Source organism: Xiphophorus maculatus, chromosome 3 (assembly GCF_002775205.1).
Source record: "Xiphophorus maculatus strain JP 163 A chromosome 3, X_maculatus-5.0-male, whole genome shotgun sequence".
Classification (NCBI taxonomy): domain Eukaryota; kingdom Metazoa; phylum Chordata; class Actinopteri; order Cyprinodontiformes; family Poeciliidae; genus Xiphophorus; species Xiphophorus maculatus.
Window position 1 is genome coordinate 28,626,733 of NC_036445.1, and position 21,321 is coordinate 28,648,053.

General features: G+C 39.3%; 1 protein-coding gene across 5 annotated transcripts in view; it reads right to left on the bottom strand.

Annotated features, from left to right (window-relative positions):
• LOC102219904 (protein spire homolog 1-like) overlaps positions 1 to 20,334 on the bottom strand; it is a 35,654-nt gene extending 15,320 nt beyond the window's left edge. For 2 of the 5 annotated variants that reach the window (XM_023330822.1, XM_005803448.3), the window contains exons 1-4: positions 19,717 to 20,330; positions 14,240 to 14,268; positions 7,185 to 7,421; positions 4,717 to 4,842 (exon numbers count right to left, since the gene is read on the bottom strand). In XM_023330822.1, coding sequence (XP_023186590.1) covers positions 4,717 to 4,842; positions 7,185 to 7,421; positions 14,240 to 14,268; positions 19,717 to 20,098 — 774 coding nt within the window. In that variant the 5' untranslated portion in view covers positions 20,099 to 20,330. Of the gene's footprint in view, positions 1 to 4,716; positions 4,843 to 7,184; positions 7,422 to 14,239; positions 14,269 to 19,716 lie in introns of all 5 variants that reach the window. The other 3 variants (XM_023330820.1, XM_023330821.1, XM_005803449.3) reach the window with 3 other exon arrangements.
• Positions 20,335 to 21,321: the final 987 nt, after the last annotated feature.

A 21,321-nucleotide genomic window follows, 5' to 3' on the forward strand; every position in this document is an offset into this window, starting at 1 on the left:
GAGGAGCCGGGACTAAATATTATAGAAGAAGACTCAGTGATGTTCTACTGGTAAAACATGGAAAGATTATTTTTTTCTTCAAATGTTGAATTGATTCTGTGCCCTTAAATTAAAGGCTAAAAGCATGTTGTGTAGTTTGCACAGATACATCATAAATACACTTCAATTGTAATTATAATTCCATGTAATCTGTGTTTGACTTGGATGAACAAAGTTCTCACGTGACTTCCAGCAGAAATGATCCAACCAGTCAGACTGAGGTGTGTGTGTGTGTGTGTGTTTTCAAGCTGCCGCAGCCTGAAATGGTTTCTGCCAAGCATCAATCTCTCCCATCTGGATGAGTCCTGACATCCAAAGCTGCCTGCTCAGTTCACTGCTGATCGCAATGTGAGGATGCTATTTATGGCAACGTTTCCTCCATTTGCACTGTTTTAATGCAGCTCCTTTTATTACAGCTTAGCATGCGCTTTATAATTCTCTAGTGTCTCATTTCCTGTGATGTCTCAAATAATAGACCAACAAATTACTCTTTTTATGACTTTTTGTTTCAGTTTTCATGGCTTATAAGGACACATTAGCAGAATGTGAAAAAACACAATTTGCTAATTGTGCTGCTTCCATTAAATAAGAAATCAAGTTAAAATTACATAAGCATAAGCTTATTCAAGTCATTACAAATCATGTCAGCAACGGATGTAAACAGTCACATGAGATGTATCCATGATTCAGCCGTGCTGCGTTTTGGGGAACCTGAAGTTGGTGATTTTACAGAAGAGTTATGGATGCAACACATTCGAATGACACACAAGTTCTTAAGAACTGTGTGATGCTGTGAGAACTCTGGTGGAGCCAGCTGTACAATGTCCAAAAAAAAACACTGTCACTCTATTACTACTTCCTGTCGTCTTTGTTGTATTCACCAGCTCACGCAATTCGTGTGATGCGAAAAAAAGTGTTTCCATTGCACTTTTGTGAAATACATTTATTTAGATACTGCCGAAAATCCACCTCATATGGTGCAAAAACTCTTCATCAAAAAACACGAGTTCTGCCACAAGCATCCCTTTGAGGACATTAATGTTGTTGATTTGGTCCAAAATGAAAATGAGTTTGACACCCCTGTATTAAAGTTAGATAATAACTACTTCTAATCTGTTAACCTAACCTGATATATGCCGAACTATTCCTTTAACAATGTAACTTTGGGATGTGGAACACACAGACTAAAGTAACACAGGAGTGTTGTGCTCAGGAGGAAACAGTCCTGAATGCACAATTGAATGATGAAAGAAAAAAATTCTAAATTGCTGATCACATATAAACACTATTTGTGACACTTTTTTTTGTTTGTTTCACAAATTTCCCTCCATGTTGGAAAACTTTACTTCTTCTACACTAAACTTCTTTTAGGTTATTTTTCTTTCTGAAACTTCATGTCGAATTTGGAAAATGTGGACTGGCTGTTTAATGAGTCAGGCCTTTGGACGCTTGCTCTAAAACACCTCTGAAATCATTAGTAAAGATCAGTGTGCTTTAAAATCCGCCTGTGAAAACACCAAACAGTGCGAGTAAGTGTTCACCAGAAAGATAAAAGAGCAGAGTAAGTTGCGGCGACATCCAGCTGCCTCCCGTGTTTCCAGACAGTCAACAGTTCAGTTGGCTCACCTCCGTCTTCCTGACACTTATGTGAACCTGCACGACGGGCGGCCATTACGGTGTTGTAAAATACTGTCGACCTGACAGCGGTTCTGTGGGAAACAGAGCTGATCTGCATTCCTTGCTGCCTGCTCCGTTTCCAACAGGAGAGGTCACTGTTTGTGTGCGCATTCATGGGCGAAAGACAGAGAAAATGAGGCCGACAAACGTGTGAGAGGGTTCTAAAGCAGCTGGGCGGACATCCAAAGCGTTGCCTACGGTTAATATTTGTGGAGAGAAATTGTTCTGGTCACATAACAACGCAGCAGTGGTCGGTAAGGAAGTCACAAGGGGCAGCTCAGATGACTGCAAAGTAAAAAGCAGAAAACAAGGCCAACCAGGAAACAGCCGAATCCACCGGCTGATCCAACAAATGTCCAAGCATCAAATCAAAACACACCTAATCTATTCAAGAAGGAACCAAAACAGAGACCAGCTTCATTTCTTCAGACCTGAACAGAGAGAATGCAGTCACTAAAAGGATGTAGTTTGCATACTTGGTATGAATATATGAACATATCTCAGTTTGTAATCTTTCCCACAATTTATCTACAACGATGAAGAAACAAAAAATCACCAGATATCCAATGTCTTAGTGCTGGCAATCATGCTTCTGTACGTGCTGCTCACATCCTTCCCCATTTGGTGCATACTGTCCTTCAAGCTCTAGAGTGCCTGTGTGTCAATGATGATGGAAAAGTAGGCAGTGGGCAGCTGGCTGCACTAGATTTACTTCGGGGTATCACAGTAAAGATAGGGCAACCTTTTTAGTTTATTTGTAAAAACAAATTGAGAACTACATATCATCCGCATCGTAATTATGCACTACTTTATGTCGGTCTATCACATGAAATCCCAATAAAATGCATTTATGTCTGTGTCTGTAATGTGGCGTAAAATAGAGCAGCCTGTTCTGGTTTTAAAACGCCGCAAAGGAAATGAACGCCTGCGATTTATGCGGCGCTGTAAACACAGCAAAGGTGATTACTTCCGCAGACAATTACTGCAGTCTCGGACTTCCCTTCCTCTAAAGCTTCTTTCTCAGCAAGTTATGCAACCGTCCAAACCTCCTTCGCTCACTCAGATGCATTACAAGCACTTAAAGGGCAGCGGCGCAGGGCAGGAGGGAACCCTCAGGTGGAGGCCGCTCATGGGCCGATATTTCACCGCACACTCCAAATAGCTCCTGAGGAGAAACAAAAGTCTAAGATGACTCCACTTGGGTTGGAGAGTGACAAGGTATGAGGCCCGGTGGAGAAATAGAACCACTAAAACCTGGGAGAGTGGTTAAAAACAGGCAGGATGTGAGTTTGAGGGGGAAAAGGAACGTGTCGATAAGGTTTCTGCAATGAAAGAATCCCATTGTTAAAGCGTCACATGGAGTGTAGCTCCGCTGTTACTCACAGATCAGAGTTTGCAATAACCTGCACAGACTATTCAGTGTGGAACGGCAATGTTCTGTAGTGTGTAGGCTAACTGCACAATTACAAACAGCAAACGACAACAGCAGGCACAGCGTGTGATTGTTTTAATCACAGCTAGATGAATCAGGCAGGAAAACTTGACCTTTTGCTGGGATGACAGTCGGCATGTCGGCGCTTCATGTTATTTATGTCTGACGTGTGGAAAGCGCGCGCCGCCGTAGCTTCTTATGTGACCCGCTAGACTTAAAAGGGCTGCATGAACAGAACCTTCAAAACAACAGTTGTGCGCTGAAGTAGTATTTTATCAATCAAATCAGAGCAGTTTTTATCTGCATGACTACAAACCACATCAATCCCTCCAGTGTTTTGGGATTCTGCCAAAATGTATGCAAAGTGCGCCTACCTTTTAAAATATAATTATATAATATATAATTGAGTTTATTGTAAATATTCCATAAAAATAAGTCAAAAACATTGGGTCAGAGTGACCGTTAAACTCCCACCTGCAGGTGACAGTATTCTTTACTTCTTCTACCCTGCTGCCGTATTCATGATGTCTCCGTGATCGATATGACGGGTAGCAAAAAGTGACGCTACCGTCACACATGAGCACAAATGTAGCAAACTTTCTTGCAAATATTTCAAAACTTGTTTTACAAATAAGAGAAACTCTCCCCCCCCAAATACTTTAGGAACTCATCGGGATGAAAAGACGTTCGATATCGTTTAGCTTTAAGAAGTACTTAGCGAATGTAGACATATCTATTCATTAATATTTTAATATTTAGTATCAATGAATTCTTGAGAGCATTCGTGATCGAGATATGGACCAAATTGAAAATGAGTTTGACATTCCAGATTTAGAATGTTCAATTTGACTTTTTGGAGAAAGTAAGACTTTTTTTATCTTCTTTTTTTTTTTTACTGTTCAAAGTTTAAAAATCATCTAGTTTTTACTTCCAATAAAAACCCAAAACCTGCAGCTGCCTAAAACAGTAGTAACATTATTTTGAAATGAGCATTCCTAAAGAGATTTAAAGTGTATTCCTGCATGTTTTTAGTGATGAATAATACATAAAATAAATAGAAGGGACATAAACAGAACGTTAAAGCTGGGACTGTTATGTCATGAATAATCTCGGATGAGCTCTCATGTCTGCGTTCCATTCATTTCTTTCCCTCCAGTCATAGATTTTTGTCTCCATCAGCTGACTGACTGTTTTAGCTCTGACGTTTTTTAGAAGAAAACTCAGCAGCCATTTCACTCTGCCTGGGATGGAAGGAGGTAGGAAGAAGGAAGAACGTCAGGGTTAGACGATTTCCTTTCCCTTCACCTTTAAAACACGACTACAAATCCTGGAGAAAGTGCAGAAAAACAAAGTAAGAAATTTTGGATAGGAAAATATAACTAGATGTTATATAGGGTTAGAGGATAAATAAAGTTAAAACATCAAGTTTTATTAAGAGTTTGAGATGATGCGGCAATCATTTTCTACTTTTTTCTCCCCTCTGAAACGCTCGAACGTATCAGAGTTCTTTAACTGCAGCTGATCTTGCAGAACTTAACGACCACACAGCCGTGACGATGAAGCCTCACCTCTTTGGCACTCTTGATCTTCTCCAGGAAGGTGCGCAGCTCCCTGGTTTCTGTGAACAGAGCTCGACACACTGCCTGGTAGTGACTCGGAGCGTCCGACACACTGGGAAGATGGGCTGTGCACAGCTGGAAATAGGGGGGCGGGGGGTAGTTTTAGTGTACAGGTTGGAAAGTCATGCAGGACAAGTATGATGATTTCAGAACTTTATGCCACATAAAACTAGTGATGTTCAGAATCGGTTAACTCAGGTTTCTAATGAACTAATCAGTGCATTTGCTTTTCTTCAACCCAAAATTTCCTGACTTTTCTCTCCCTCTCTTCCAGCATCAATATTTAAATAACCACTTTCCATAAATATGAATCTATCACAGTTACTTCACACTGCGCGCAGCAACTTAAAAGTCCAGAATGTCATTATGTGAACACACGGCAACTGAAATGTAATAGCCCAATAAAAATGTTCTAAGTCGTGTTCCGCAACATTTATTTGCTGTTGCGATATTTAGCACATGGCGTAGAGCTGCGACAAATTATTTTAGCAATCAATTATTCAATAGATTAATCTGACGATCAATCGGACAAAACTATTGGCAGATTCTTCGTTTAACCATTTCGGCGGTTTACATACAATAATGGAAAAACATTTTAAAATGCAAAGCACAAATAATTACAGTTGTCTTTTCGAAAAAAGAAAATAAACATCTTATTGTTAACATAAGGAGGCATCTGCAGCCGAAGGTATTTCTAACATCAACGTGTGAAAAGCTCAGGCCTTTCTGCCTGACTTAGCATCAATACAGTGTAGGATTAATCCGTTGATTAGTTTTTGGATTAATAATTGCATAGCAAAAGGTGCTTAATAGGACATTTACTTTTTAAAAAAATCTTAAACTAAGACTAAGCCACTTGAGGAGTTGAGTTGAAAATATTTCTTTACATATCTCTGTTTATTCTTAGAAACAAAATGTATATATTTTGTAAAATGTTTCCTTAATTACTGCTGTCATTGTGTTGTTCTTCCAGCAAATGGTCTTCTTTGAGTCTGTATACTTCAGTTAATGATAGATCAATTATTAAATTATCTTACGATTATTTCAATCATCGATTCATCACGATTAATCTGATTACCAGTAATCGTTTCAGCCCTGCAACTGCCCAATGGTATATTGTGCAGCTCTTCTAATTAGCATAAGCATATTTACTTTATTTTTGTTTACTAATTAGATAGACCTAACGCAACAGTAACTTCAGAAAACAATCTTGAATGAATCTTGAATCTGGATTGTCCTTAAAGGAATTCATTAGAAAACCTGATGGGTTTATTTTAAGACCATTGTTTTGTTGCAAAGCTCAGATTGGGCCACGATTGAGGTTTTGGACAAATGGCCTCACTTTTGAAAAACTAGAAACAAAATCCCTAAAAGCAAACAATAAATAATAACCTTTCTTCTACATACTTTATGGTGAGAATATCTTGAAGAAAATACTGAATTTGGTTCCGTTTTTCATCCGTAAAAAGTAAATGTTAATAACCGTTAATAGTGTCACCTGCGTTTGATATAGTAGGACAAAGGAATAATGCGAGGGGAGAGATATCAAAACGTCTGAGCCAACGTTTTGAACTGACAGCTGGTCAGCCGCCGGGCCGGCCAGCATGTCATGCTGCTCCGGCATGTCAGGCACTGTTGATGTATTTGTGGCTTTGTGAGTCCGACCGGCTATTTATCCAAAACAGCGTGAGGCCATGTAAGGAAAGAGACGACGACTCGCTGCTCCAACGGTCACCAAGGATACGTGACTCCAAGGGAGGAAGAACGTGGCCGCCTGGCAGCGCTGTGGTTCTGATATCTGTGTTTACAGTGTCACACGTTTCCCTCAGCTACAGTTTCCTGTTTGCGAATGAAATTGGTGAGGAAAAACGATTCTCAAAAACTCTCCTCAGGCTTTGAACTTTAAAGATTCAAGAGAAAACACATCCTGAACAGAAGAATCAGAACTATCTACATAAATACCCACCATGTTTTCAGGATTAAAACCTACCATTAAGAGACAAATCTTCTGAAAAATGTTTAAAGATGTGCTTGAGAGAATACTGAAAGTAAACATCTATTTAATTAATTTTTTTTACACTTGATATGTTCTCTGACCATTTTACTTCTGACCACTTTACTTAAGATCAAAGGCCTCAGCTACATATTCTAATGACAGCAAGGAAAATGACTACAGTCAACTGGATGAAGCCCAACTCACCAAATATAAAGCACTGGATATGAAAATTAAACATGTTAATACAATGGAACGACTAAGTGCTAAACTAGAACTGAAAGCTGATAAAACCAGATTGAAATGTCAACTCAACGTTGTTATAAAGTATTGCTTAAAATAGAAAATGAACAAAGCCTTTGCAATGTCCTCCACAAATGAAACTGGTGTATCTGGAACAGTTTGGATTGTTTTCGCCGCTGACCTTCAGGATATCTGTGTAGCTGTGAACGCCGCAGATGCTGCCATGGCCGTCGTCCGTCTCGTCCTCTTCTTCTGTGGCCTCGTAGCCTTCGTCCAGGCAGGCCTCCTTCTCGGCCTCGGCCGAGTTGGTCATGAGGTCGATGAGCTGCTCCAGCGGAGGACTGAGTTCCCTCTCCTCGTTTTCCTTCAGACCGAAGTCCAGAGCCTTGTAGATCATGATGCCCAGAGACTCAATGACCTGCAGGGGAAGAACGCAGCAGCACCGCAGGAATGTGTCAGAAATATTCATCTCCCGGTTTTATTTACAGTGCGGAGATTTCATGTTTTCCCCGTGTTCGTTCCGGGTTCTCTGTCTCACAGTACAAAACCGTGACTCTTAGGTGCTGGGCGCACGTCTCACCCATAGGATGCATGTCTCAATCCTCAATCATTTTGGTCACTTTCTTGTCATTTATGTTTCAATCTTTCTATTATTATTACTTAGCAGGTTTTCCCATGTTCTGTTTAGCTTTGTTTTACAGGTCTTGCTGTTTTCATTCCTTTGTATGAACATTTATTCTTCTGTTCTCTGTGCTTTTTAACGTTGCTCTCTTTGATTGGTGTTATTCTATTCCCCTTGATTTGTTACTCTTTTAAGTCATAGATTTGCCTCGTTTGGAGATGACAACCGTATATCTGTGAAAATATTTATTACAAAAATAATAATTTCAATATTTAAAAATTACATATTTTAATATTAAAATGCAAACAATGACGCCTGTGCCCCAGCAGAAACAGAATAAACAAATATCTAGTGCATACTGTCAGATTTTATTTTATTGATCCATGTTGCACACATCGCGTTGCATTTGTGTGAGAGAAGTGACATAGTTTGGTTTTAGGATAGAGATAAAGGCGTAGATAAGATTTTTAAAATAAGGTTAAAAGCAGCTGGAGGCTGTACGGCACAACGATCTTCCTGTGAGAAACATGAACCGAGAATGAAACGTCAAATATTTCTAATCATGTAAAAGTAAAAAGATAGGTTAAGTAAGAATTAGTTCATTTTGATCTCCTCATGGTTATGCATATCCAAGGAATGTCTCCCCTTTGTTTCTTTGTTGTTGTTGTTGTTGTTTTGTCTTTTATTGTTTGTTTTGATTTTGTAATTGTAAATGGAAATGCTAACGATAAGGAATTTTGAAATTGATCACAGACTGGGACTGTGGCCATGTGGTGATATCAACCTTTTGTGTAACCTTCTTAATATTTCAACAAATAATAAAAGAAAATAACCTGAAGTACCATTATAACTGATTTACATAGTTGTTGTTTTTCTCTGTCACAGATAATAAATGATTGATTCAAAATGTAGGATAAACATAAGAACATAAAACATAGTAAAACACCAATACTATTACTCAGTTTGGAAGTACATTTGTAAGCTGGCTTTATTTTACTAGTCTGTCCTGGTGGAACTGAAGAGTCATGGTGGATAAAGCAAGTACTGCCAGAGAAGACAAAGGACAAGAGTGAGAAATCACAGATGGGATTATTTTTGCAGCCCTAAGCGCTCAGAAATAACTGGGAAGAGAAGGGACAGCATATAAAGCACTAATGGAAGTAAGTCGCAGCGTGAGAAACAGTGTGCTGCAGTGACAGAGTAAAACATTAAAGAGCTTTTATGTTGTGATTACGCCAGGAGGCAGTTTTTAATAAAGTGGTGAATAATGGCATGAAAACAAGCTGATTTATCGGTGAGGCTAAAGACAAAGGTGAGACATCAAGGGAAGGAAAGATCATAACAAGCACTGGTGTGAGCGTTTGGGTGGGTGTGCGTGTGTGTATGTGGACGGAAAGGTCACAGGCAAAGCGAGGGGGGAGGAGTCATGTGAGCTCTTTTTTCCCAATCACTACATCGCAGCTGGGTTTCCTCAGGGGGGAATCAACACAAAGATGATAGCATGATAGACTTGGCAGCTTGTGCTGCCCTGCCCACAGCAGTGAATGGTGCTCAGTGATGGGCAACTAGATTTTCAGACTCCTGTCTCTTATCTGTTCTTTTCCTCAGCCGTTCCAAATCATCTTTGATGGCTCTGAGACTCAAGTTTGAAACAACTGCAAAAGGATGTAAGAGAAAATCCTCGTGACTGCAAACATTCAATCCAGACATTCTCCCCCGACTGGTTCCCAGGCTCGCAAGCGACCAGGCGGAATGATGGGATGGAAAGGAGGAAGGGGTGAAGGAAAAAAGAAAGACAACAAGAATGAGAAGGGGGGGAATTGGGATGTTAACCAAAGGGGATTTGGCATGGCTGCAGATTAGCAGCAGCAGCAACGTCCATCATGTCAAGGAAGAACCCGATCAAACAGCTTGGGTTTAAGACGTCTTTCTATCACGGATGGTTTTTGATTTCAGGACTATTCCAAAACCCATCTTTACCCCAAAGTTCTTTAAAAAGACTATACAACAGATTACATTTTGTTCCGACTAAAACAACATGGAAAAGTTGCCACCATCTTGCTACTACGCTCTCCTAGTGTGTTTCTTATCACCCAGTAACGCGTGCTCGGTTCCCCAAACTGGTGGAAACGGGCGTCGGCTCTCAACAAAGAATCAAAGTTTGAAGGCAAACGGACCGAACAGGTTCAAGAAGGAGAGTTCTTCTGGTGGAAAGCACCTTCTGGATACGCAATCGGGAGTTCATGGTCTTCTACCCTTACAGCCAAGACATAAACTATCTCAGCTTCGACGAGCTGATTCAGTGTCAAAGAAATATTTCCAGGGGAACACCGACACAAAGTTTTGGATTTTTAATCATTCAGACTGAGACACAGGCACTTCTCTACTTAGCTGTTCACCCCCTAACTTTAGCTTTAGCTAACCGTAGATACTTGTAACAATAGAAACAAACGCCTGCAACAAGCATACTGACATCTCCACCTCGGACACATATGTAAATATTGTCACTACACTTTTAGTAACTGGTAGTTTTTGTATAGAAAGAAGCTGTTCTGCTTAGCTGTGCAATAAACCTATTAAAGTATTTGATCAAATAAACACACAGTCACTAAGATTTGTTGAGGAAGTTTCTGGCACATTTCTGGCTCCATATTTGATTACATCTCTTGGTGGAACTAGTAGAACTTTCACTTGGATTCCATAGTATTTAAACAGGTTTTTGGTCAGAACCATTATAGAACCTTAAAGTTACACTGCTTTATCTAATCCAAAACCAGGATTTTTTTTTATTATGAGGCTTTTCCATTGTCTAATTGTGTCCAAGTATCAACCATCTTCAAGACCAACATGAACAGGAAACTACGGTAAGACCAGCAGTGTCGTCATAATGAGATCAGCCGACACTGGATTTGAGCAAACAGACGGTGAAGCTTCAAAACCAACACCTTTGAGCTGGACTGGAATTTGCAGAAGTCAACACACGAGCCACATAGAAGAAAAGGTTTAGAAATTCCACACCAACTTTAAATCTGTATATTAAATTCTAGCTTTTTTCTTATTTATTTGAGATTTTTGCAGTATGCCCAAAGGAAGAAAAAAAAAACAATTAAGAAAGCCTGGACATAAATTTTTCACATGTTTTACATAAAAATATGAAAATGTATTGTTCTCTTATAACTATGATAATTGCATTATATTATTTAAATAATCAATAATTCATAGAACCCTGAGAGAAAAGTATGTCAGCGCAATAATCTTTGAATAATAACGCGTCATGCGCAAACATAAGTCATTTCCACTCAGGCAGAAACAAATGCTCCCTCATCTAATTCCTCCTGACTCCTGACTCTGCTGCCATGACCCACTGTCATATGAGTGAGTCACGTCTGCTCTGGGGTTTTTTAACACACCTACACAGTATGCTCTTAAATATTCTAAATAAATATCCTCCACTACTTCAGTTTGTCTTTTCACCTTCATTGTCCGGCCTGAAAAAGTATCCATACTCCCTAAACCGTTTCACGTCGTTTTCACCTTACAATCACAAAAGCCAATGCATTTGACCAAAACAAAACAAAAACATATGAGAAAAAAACAAAAGCCTTTTGGTCAATATGCGGAACGCCGTGTAGAGGGTCACATGAAAACGTGACAGAGCGAAAATATATTGGATGTACTGTATATCAGGATGGTATAGTCAAAGTCAAAAGTGAATTTGTGGCAAAACTTGCACATTTCTGTTCACAGATCCTCATTGTGAAATCATATTTTTTATTATTATTATTTACTTTATATTCCTTGAAATGCAGATGAGTGTAATATGTGTTGGGATTAATCTGCAGATGTTCAAAACCAGCTGAAAATCTTGAACTAGTGGTAATTACAGCAAAAGATTGTTCCACAAAGTATTGGCATGAAGGGAAGCTGATTACAAATCAGAGCTATCTTTACTGTTTTACTTTTCTAATGGCTCATTTAATAAAATATTTTTTGTTTGCATTGTTTGTTCTACTTAAAAAATAAGTATAGTTTATTCATTTGTTTTATTATTATTGTTACAATACTATTTTTAGTAACTGATTAATCTATTGCTTATTCTGGTGACTAATTGAATAATCAGATAAAAAAAACTGGCACCGATCGATTATTTTGACGATTAACTGATTAATCAGATGGAAACAAATAGCACATTCTGCAGATATATTAATATCAGAAATACATTAAAAGACGCAAACAAACAAATAATTTAATTCATTTATTAAACAAGAAAATAAACATTTTATTGTCTAAAATATAACACAAATGCTTTAGTGTGTCGTCATTTGCAGCAAAAGATTCACCTGCAGCTAAAACAAACTTCTAACTTCACCATAACAGCTGATCAGAGTAGGGCGGATCTGGTGATTATCTTTTGGATTAATAATTGGAGAGCAAAAGATGCTTAACAGGAGATCTTTTTTTAACACAACTTGAACCAGGTGAACCTTAAGTAGCCGTTGTTCTTTCAGCATGTTTTAGAGTCTGTAAACTGCAGCTAACAGTGAATCGATTACTAAATTAGTCGACGACTATTTTGATAAAATCCGATTAATCGTTTCAGTCCTCTTACAAATGCATGCCAAGCAGACACTTGTCTGCGAAGTGACAACAGTGTCGGCAACAACATCTCCCCTAAGAACCGCAAACAATAATTGTCACGTATTTCTGATTAAATGAAAAACCGATTAATAAAAATATGCAGATTCTTTTTTTCTTCATTAATAAACAGAGGCTCTGGTGATTACCAGACAAAGGGCCTTATGTTCCCCCACTGCATCCGTGAACCCGGCTCATATGTTACGGAGAAAAAACAACAACAACACATCATCTGACATGCAGCATCACTTTGCATGAGTTCCTGCTGTTTTAAGCCATGTGCAGATAATGTGTCGGCTCGGTCTAAACACGTCTTCCTGTTCATCCAGCTTTGGGTGGATTCCACGCTCTCTGCCAGCCAAATGCCTGCAGCGCCGTCAAGCATCCAGCAACTCCGCCGACTTGCCAGCGTAGTTTTCATCAGCCATTCTGCCGCGAAAGGGGGCATTGTGAGAACTGATTTCTGGTGCAAAGCTGCTTAGTGGGGATTTTGTCTATGCGGTTTCACATTCCCTGCTTCTCCAGCGGGGTGGAAGCGTGTGCGCCCAAGTTATTTACCGGCTGCCCATCTGTTACGCAGCAGTTCTTTATCTAGATTCCGCCGGAAAGCTTCTGCACACTGTCCACGCGGAACCAGGAGGAGACGATAAAAGTTATGAATTTGTCAAATTCTCTGTTGACTGGATAGAGATGCAGGCGATTTTAACGGGTTTTTGCCCGTGGTAATTCTGCTGCAGAGTGTTGACCCTGACCTTGACATAACATTCTTACAATGTTCATTAAAAATTGACCGCCGCAAAGACCAATAAATAATTTCGGAAGCAACTAGCACAGACTTTACCAGCACATTGGAAGTAAGACAGATTTATGACGCGTTTGAATTAGTTTACATTTTTTTTCCCCATTGCTCTTATTGAGCGGGAGGTCTTAGTGGGTTAGATTCCTGACCAGTTAATCACAAATACTAGCTGGGGCTCTAATTACGAGGAAGAAACGTCTGTGTCCCTTATCGTAATAACTTATGCCTTGTAAAAACAATATCAGCAGATAAGCTTGTGGTAAATAAAACCACCATGTGCTCTGTTAAAGGTTTATTCAATTTAAACACTCGGGTTGTTTTTTTCTATCACTTAGAGTTTGGCTTTTCCTGGTCAAGTTTTGGCTTAGATTTGACAACATTTGAAAGTTTAGATAATTTAAAAAAAAAAAAGTAACAAGCTTTATTTAAGTACACCATTCTTTCTACAGCAACTATAATGATATACTGAGTGCAAAATAAAGCTCGGTTTTTCTCACTATTGATAGAGAAAGGGGAAAACTCAGAGTTTAATTGGAAGTAACAGACCAGGAAGGCAGAAGGTTGACTTCTTTTGGTTATTTTATTTAATGCTTTTGGAAACAAGTTTCAGTTTCCCAGAAATCTGCTGGTTTTAGAAAGCTTGATTAGAAAAGCCACCGTTTAAGATGAATTACATTTTGTCTAAGGGAAATGAATGAACTGTTATAAAATAGCATTAATTTGTCTTTACCAGGCATGTCAGTCAAGAAGGCATATTTTCCAGTCAGATACTCTAAACTCAATATCAGCACTTTTTTTTCTGGAGACTAGAGGACAAATTCATTAAAGTTTTATTTTAGTCTTTCAGTAGACATAAAAGTATTTATTACATAGATGCAGTGCAAACGTTTCTCCTATTCCTAATTCCAGGCTAGTTACATCCTGTTGCGGATGTAACTAGCAAATGCTAAATAGCTCTGCAGTGTCAATATAATGGAAACGATGCCATTAGTGGTTAAGGCAGCCATTTAAAAAAAGATCAGCCACACGTGTATCATTTCAACATCCCATTGTTCTGTTTACAGCCCATAGCAGATACTGCAAACCTTCAAAAACAAATACATTCGCATAATACTGACCACACTTCTGTAGGTACATGAGGGTGTAGGAACATATTTGCAGCAGGATAACAGTTACTCACCTCAGTTGTTGTTGAAGGGCTGTATTTACCTGCAGGCAAAACAAGAAAGCAGTGTAAGCTCAACCCCAAATACAAACTCACAGCTAGAAAACCAACACTGGGTGGTCACTGAATTATTCATGAAAGCATATCTACAACAGCTTTAGGCAGATTTCATCGTGTTTGAAACAATTATTTGCTAGTTTCGCATGAATAAATGAACTGTTATAGAGCTAATGAGCACCAATAGCCAAAACAAGATAAGCTTCTTCTAACACATTTATATTAGCTTATATTGCTCGCTAGCTAGCAGTTGGCCCAGCCACTGAGCATATTGATTTGCAAGTCCATTGGTTTTCCTTTTCTTAACAAAAATGTCTCATAAAACAATAGCTGTGAACATTTTTGAACTCCCAATCTGGAAATAAATAATAAGTCCAAGTCTTTACTTACACTGTGGTTCAAATGACTTTAAAGTTGGAACTAATACCAGAAAATGACACCAAACCTAACATAACTATGCTCCAGGTCCGAGTTTGCAAATCACTGCTCAATGACTGGGCTGGACTAACTAGCTAGCAATGTATTTTGTTGCATGTTGTCATTTTAAAACATGGCAAAGTGTTTTCTAAGAGCGGCTCTTATGTATTAAAGATGTATAAAGAAAAATATCACAATTTTCCCGCATATATCAAAACTTAATAGATGCTAGATGGCCATTTTCAATTTTGAGATTGGGGGTGAGGTCTGTCTTAACTCAAAGTTTCAGGACATTTCTCCAACTTATATTCCAACTTCTCAGTAAAGATGGAGTCCATTTTCAGATTGCATCCTTCAACCAAACATGCAGTGCAGATAAATAAAAATATTTCTTCTTCACGCTCCCTTTGTTTAAAAGTTTTTATAATGTAGCCCAGCAACCTGACAAAGTTAAAGTTCTCTTGCCAGAGTCCTAACAACATTTTCTGATCAAACTTTCACACAATTCCTTACTGAAATTTGTCAATTTTTCCTCAACATATTTGGAATCCGTGCTCACATTTAGATACAAAACACTTAATATAGTTGAGATTTACCATTATGTATGTACTCCAATTAATGAAACAGCACAATTCTCAGGTTGGTGACTTGGCGTCAGATTTCAAAGTCGAATAAAGTCGAATATTTCACTTTTTTTTCTCCCGTGACATGTGGACTCATTTGGATCAAACCCATTTCTAAATCCTTTCAACTTGTAAAACTGTATATAATACCCATCTTTTGTCATTTATATTCATTCTTAAACCTACACTACACAACATTTTGTTGTGGTAAAGATAGATTGGATAAAGAAATGAAAAAAACATTATGTCAATAAAGCAAGTTTTGAAAATTACAGGTTGTTTAAAACTGTTGCTCATTATAATATGACAAAAAGAAAAAAAACACAACTCAAAAGTCACATTTGAATGGCTCATTTTGAAACACATTATTAGTGCAATTTGAAAAGGGAGTCAGGATTTTTATTGTCATACCATTTCACAATTGCTTGCATGTGGTAAAAAAATTGAACTCAGGTCCCAGATGTGTAAATAAAAAAAGGAAAGTTGCCTATAAATACTTCTACTTACTGGCAGTTCAACTAAAGAAACCGCAACATTTTTTTTAATGTTGCGCTCCTTATTAATCCTAGTGCATTTTTTTACGCTTCTCACTAAACTCCTTCAGTCAAACCTCCCTGCTTGGTTCGTGTCTTTGTGCAAACTAGACCTGCTTTATTTGTTCAAATTTCTTTCATTCTAATCATCTCATCAGTTTGAGCTGCATGTGATCCGTGATGACAAAACTCCTTCCAAGAACCTTTGTGGGATGAATGTTCCTCCTTCAAAAGAAAGACACTTTAGCAGCCTCTCCAGGCTACGTGTTTTACTTCATGACCAAACAAGCAGCTGACAGATGTTCCTCCGAACAAATAGCTCCTTTGTACGATAACAGACAGTAATGCATCACCACATTGTCAGTGACATCATCAGGACATCAACTTGAATCAGCAGATTACAGGCCACACGGCTGTCAGTTGTAGAGCTACATATTTCTGTCTTTATAGTAAAGTTTTTAATATGTTTGCTAAATATTATCTGGATAGACGTAACATAAAGTGTATGTGAGGATAAAAACTATTTGGTCCCGTTCAGATTTCTTCAGTGTTTGTCACAGTAAAAATGTTTCAGATCATCAGAAATTAATTATATGAGCAAGATTAAATACAAAAGGCCCAGTCAGTTTGAATCATGAAAAAACTGTTAACTAGCAAAAAATGATTGGCCACTCAGCAACAGAGAAGACCTCCAGAAAGAGCATTTCCTCTCCAAAACAGCAGGTGGCAGCGGTGATATATGGTTAGCAATATATTTAGAAATATAGGCCTATATTTGTTTGCTTCAAGGAAATATATATATATTTTTTTTTTTTATCTCTAGTGAATTATTTGGAAAATACAGACGTCGCGCTCCGAAGTGGTCCTGGTACCAATGTTTGGTTTTTCACATAGGGAAAGATTAGTTTTGATCGCTTTCGTCCTTTAATAAGTGAAATTGCACTTTAAAGCAAACAACAGTATATTTCCTCAAATTATTTCTATTTGATATTAAAAACAATTTAAAATCTAAAATATTTAAGTGGGACAAAAAAACAAAAAAACAAAAGTAAGATGAGAGTGGTATAGGACAGGAAACACTTTTTCACACGACTATAGGGAATTTTGGTCGACGCTCATGTCTAAAATATGTCGTTTTGAATATAAACAAAGGTCAGCTTAGCAAATAAGAGATTTTAAACTCCTAACAGCACTTTGTATTGATTTGTCTAATTATGTACACGACTGACTCTGATTAGCCAAGCTGCTGTGTAGAAGAACAGCACAGCACTACTGAAGACTGTCAATACGTGGCAATTAGAGCAACTACTTGAGCAAGAAACTGAGATTTCATTGATACACGTGAAATGGCAAAATTTACAGATTTTTATGTGACGTCATTCCTTTAATATTTAACTCTACTTATTAGGAGGAAGACTAGAATATCATGAGGGTGGCGTGGAATAACGTAGATACGGTGAGAGGGTGAGAGTCTAGAGATGAAAATGTAAATGCAAATTCTGAGGTTGAAAATAAAACTTAACATGAAGGTGTAATGTTGCTAACAACATGAAGTAGAGTAAGAGATTCATCCATCCATCCATCCATCCATCCATCCATCCATCCATCCGTCCATCCATCAAATGGAGAAAAAAAAACATGGAACATCTGTCAACCTTACCAGGAGTTGCCTGTCTGCCAAAATTACTCCAAGGTTGTTCTGACGGCTCATTCAGGAGGTCACAGAAAAAGCGGAACTCAGTCTGAAACACTGTAGACCTCACTTCTCTCCGTTAAAGACAGGGTTATTGACGCAACAATTAAAAAAAAAGAAACACATGGCAACCATTGGAGAGCTCCTAAAGGAGTGAAAACCACTTCTGACCAAAACTAGATCAGAGGCCTGTTACATTTCCCCCCAAAAAATATATATTGGACTGTCGAGACGACAGTGAAATCTTCTGGAAGGTGTGCATACCGTTACATCAGACTAAAGCAGCGTTTTAGGAAATAAATACAACATCATCAGTCAACTATGATGGTAATGTGATGGTGTGAGACTGCTTTGCTTCTTCAAGACTTGTCATAATCGATGGAACCACTAATTCTGCAATAACAGAAAATCGTAAAGGCGAACGACCAGCAGTCAGTTCCTGGTCTTAAGTCAGTGGTCTCAAACTGCATTCCTCAAGGGCCAGTGTCCTACAACTTTCAGATGTCTCTCTGCTTCAGCACAACCGGGTCCAATATTAGCTCAGTGGCAGAGCTCTGAAGAGCTTGACTGCATGCTAGTGAGGCGGTTTTGCGTTTAATTCAATGGACAAGGGGCAAATCTAAGAGTTGAGGGAGGGCTGTGGTTTGAAACAGTGATTTGGTACACACCAACAAATGAGCAAATGAATGCCTCAAAAACAACTAAATGAAGGTTTTGGGGGAGGCCTAGTCAAAGTGGTGTGGCATTTCAAACTCCCCAGTGTTCCTATATCAAAACAATTCTCCATAGATTAGTGGGTCATCATTCCTCCTTAGAGATGAAAGAGTCATTGCTAATGAAATGCTTGAGAACAGATGGTGCCACCGAGGCGAAGCAGTCATTGGGTTCAGAGGGCAATTACAGGTTGGCCTGCATCGCTTGTTTTCCCTTAAATAAATTAGACTATCCGTTTGAAACTGCTTTTTGTGTTTCCCCAACTCATCTTGATCTATTATTAAAATGTGTTTCTTGATCTGAAAATGTGACAAAGGAAAAAAACATTAACAAAAAAAAAACAAAAAAACAACAACAACAGAAGAAATCTGTAAGGGAGCAAATACTTGGTATGCGATCAAAAAAATGTCTATTTTTGCCTTATTATACAACAGAGAAACACAACGTTGCACTCCCCTCTTCAGTGGTTTCTTCCTCGAATCTAAAAATAGCCCATTCACTTTACTCAGATAGACTTACAGGCCAACGCTAGCATCATCATCATCATCATCATCACAGCTGTGCCTTTCAGATTTGCTCAACCAAGTCGCTTACACAAGACATGAGGCGCATCCATTGAATCCAAGGCTACACCGTTAGCTCAGTTGTATATACAGGCTCTCTAGGCCCTTTGGAAGCCATTAAGACTGATAGGCATTTACTTGGTAGCATTAAGTCTAGTCTGGGAATTCATTTAAAAAAAAATGTCTGGCTTTAGTTTGACGAGAGAAAGCAAAGTGTTAACTTTGCCCCACCAGAGACACACCCAACATCTACTCACTGCGACTTATTTGTTGTATAAGAAATGTTGTAAGGTAACATTAATGTACTCGATGGCCACGGAAGCATCATTCCGTGTGCCACCGCAATCCGATCAGTTCAGCTCTTAATCGGCTCCTTTAATCAGATGGAAGCATCAGGATGATCAGCCTGATCTGAAACGAGGTGGCGAAACGGACACAGAGGCTCCTAATGACAACGTGGTGAAACATGATGGGAGCACGCACGTGGGGAGGAGGAGGAGGAGAAACGGGCTCCGTGGAAATCAGCGAAAACACACAAGAGTGAGAGCAACAAGGGTCCGAGACTCCTTTGTGTGTCACGGAGCCTGATGGCCTCATGGTGTTGTTTTCATTCCTACATGCGCAATGAGCCCAAACTGGCTGGGGGGGTTGAGAAACAACAAGAAATAGTGTGAAACAGGCTTTGTGTGAGCCTATTAGCCCAACTTAGGGTTTATATATAGGCCTAACTGCCCGCCTGCTGTGGTCCTCATGTTCAAACTGCGCCTCATTTGAATAAACCTGTGATAATAAAGGCGACAAGGAGGTGGATTGATTTCGGACAATCTTGAGCAGCTGAGCCTGCCATGAATTTTAACTGGGCCGGGTTGTCATAAACAACCGCTTCTGTTACCTTCACAGCCGTGCTGGTCCATCCTCACCGAGCCGTCTTTCTGTATCCTAACATCCCCCGGTCCAGATATCCTAAGCGGAGCCGCCGCCGCCGCCGCCTCCACCGAGGATGCTCCGGTGGCGGCGGCGCCAGCGAGGCTCCCTTTACCCCGGTGGGTCTTCGCCAGCGTCTGGCAGCACTGGTAACACACCGCCCATGCCTGCTCCTCATTGATGGGCTGGCTGTAAAGCTTCAGTATCTCCTCCAGAGACAGGTCCTCGGCATCCTCCGATGAATTCATCTCGTCATGGTGCTTCCGCTCAGCCCGGCGAGTCGCTGCTGCTGCCGCCGCCGCAGCATCCGTCAGCACTTCGTGGTCCCCGCCGAAGCGCCGCTCGGCCATCCTTTCATTCTCTCAGCGAAGGAGGCCCGAAGACGAGAGCAGGTCCAGGCCGACGTGACAGCGGCAGTCTGGGGGCATTTGTGCTTAGTTTCACAAGGCAGCAGCGCTGACCACTGATACAAGAAGAAGCACGGTGACTGTCCGCTCCTTGGTTTTGCTGTCGCACGTCAGTAGGTGGCGTATATTTTCCCGAGTAGCTAACAGGGAGTGTGGGAGTCTTAAAAGCATTGGTCCTATTTTACTTATGACCACGAGGGGGAGTGCTGTCATTTATATATAATTCAGTGATGTACCAGCAAGACACTGACGAGGTATGGAGGAATGCAGTTCACTCACTTTCAAACAAACATGCAACGGTGTGAGATATTTAAAAAAAAAAAAATAGGAAGAGATTTAGGATCGACATTTAAGATTTAAAATAAAACTGTCAGTGTTTGTAGGAAAATTAAACATAAAGAAGGACTTTTATTTTTAGCATCAAAGTGAGTCCAAAGCTGTAGAAATTCTTCGAATAAAAGTGGCTGAAAGCGGAATGAAAACATATTTGAACAATTTGCTAACCAATTCGGTTGAGCCTTTTTTTGTGTTTGTCTCTTGATTGAAAAATTAAAATGAAATATCACATCATTTGTGAAAAAGGTTTTGAAATGATTCATCAATGTCATGTTGGTCACGTGTGAAACATTTCCACAAGCAACAAATGCAGACACAAATGAGAAGTTTGAACAGTTTATTGAATGTTAATGTGTCTTCTCTCTCCTCGTTGGCCCAGTGATGTCGTCTTGTCTCAGTCATGCTACAGAATCATCACATAATAATTTATTCATTTCTGCCTGAACGAAAGTGGACTCAAGGCGACTTTCTGATCAAATCATAATCATGTTCTCACCATTCCCACAATGTACTATAACCAGTAGATCGGGAGGTGGAACAAATCTTCTGATTAAGTTTCTGGTCATATGACAGGAGTTGACAAAAAAAAAGAAAATAAAGGGTTAAATAGAAGAATATTCATGGATAGAAGAGAGTCGGAACAGTTATGAACTCTGACCTCAATCTCATCCATATTTAAAATTACTATATGGGTACAAAAAAGTTTCCTTACTTATTTTTTCAACTGGGTTCCTTTATCTGCCTCCTCCTGACTGGTGGAGTTGAAGGTGGAGGTTTACAGGCTAAGGAGCTCCAACCTGGGATGATCAGAGACATCAGAGTTCTGCATA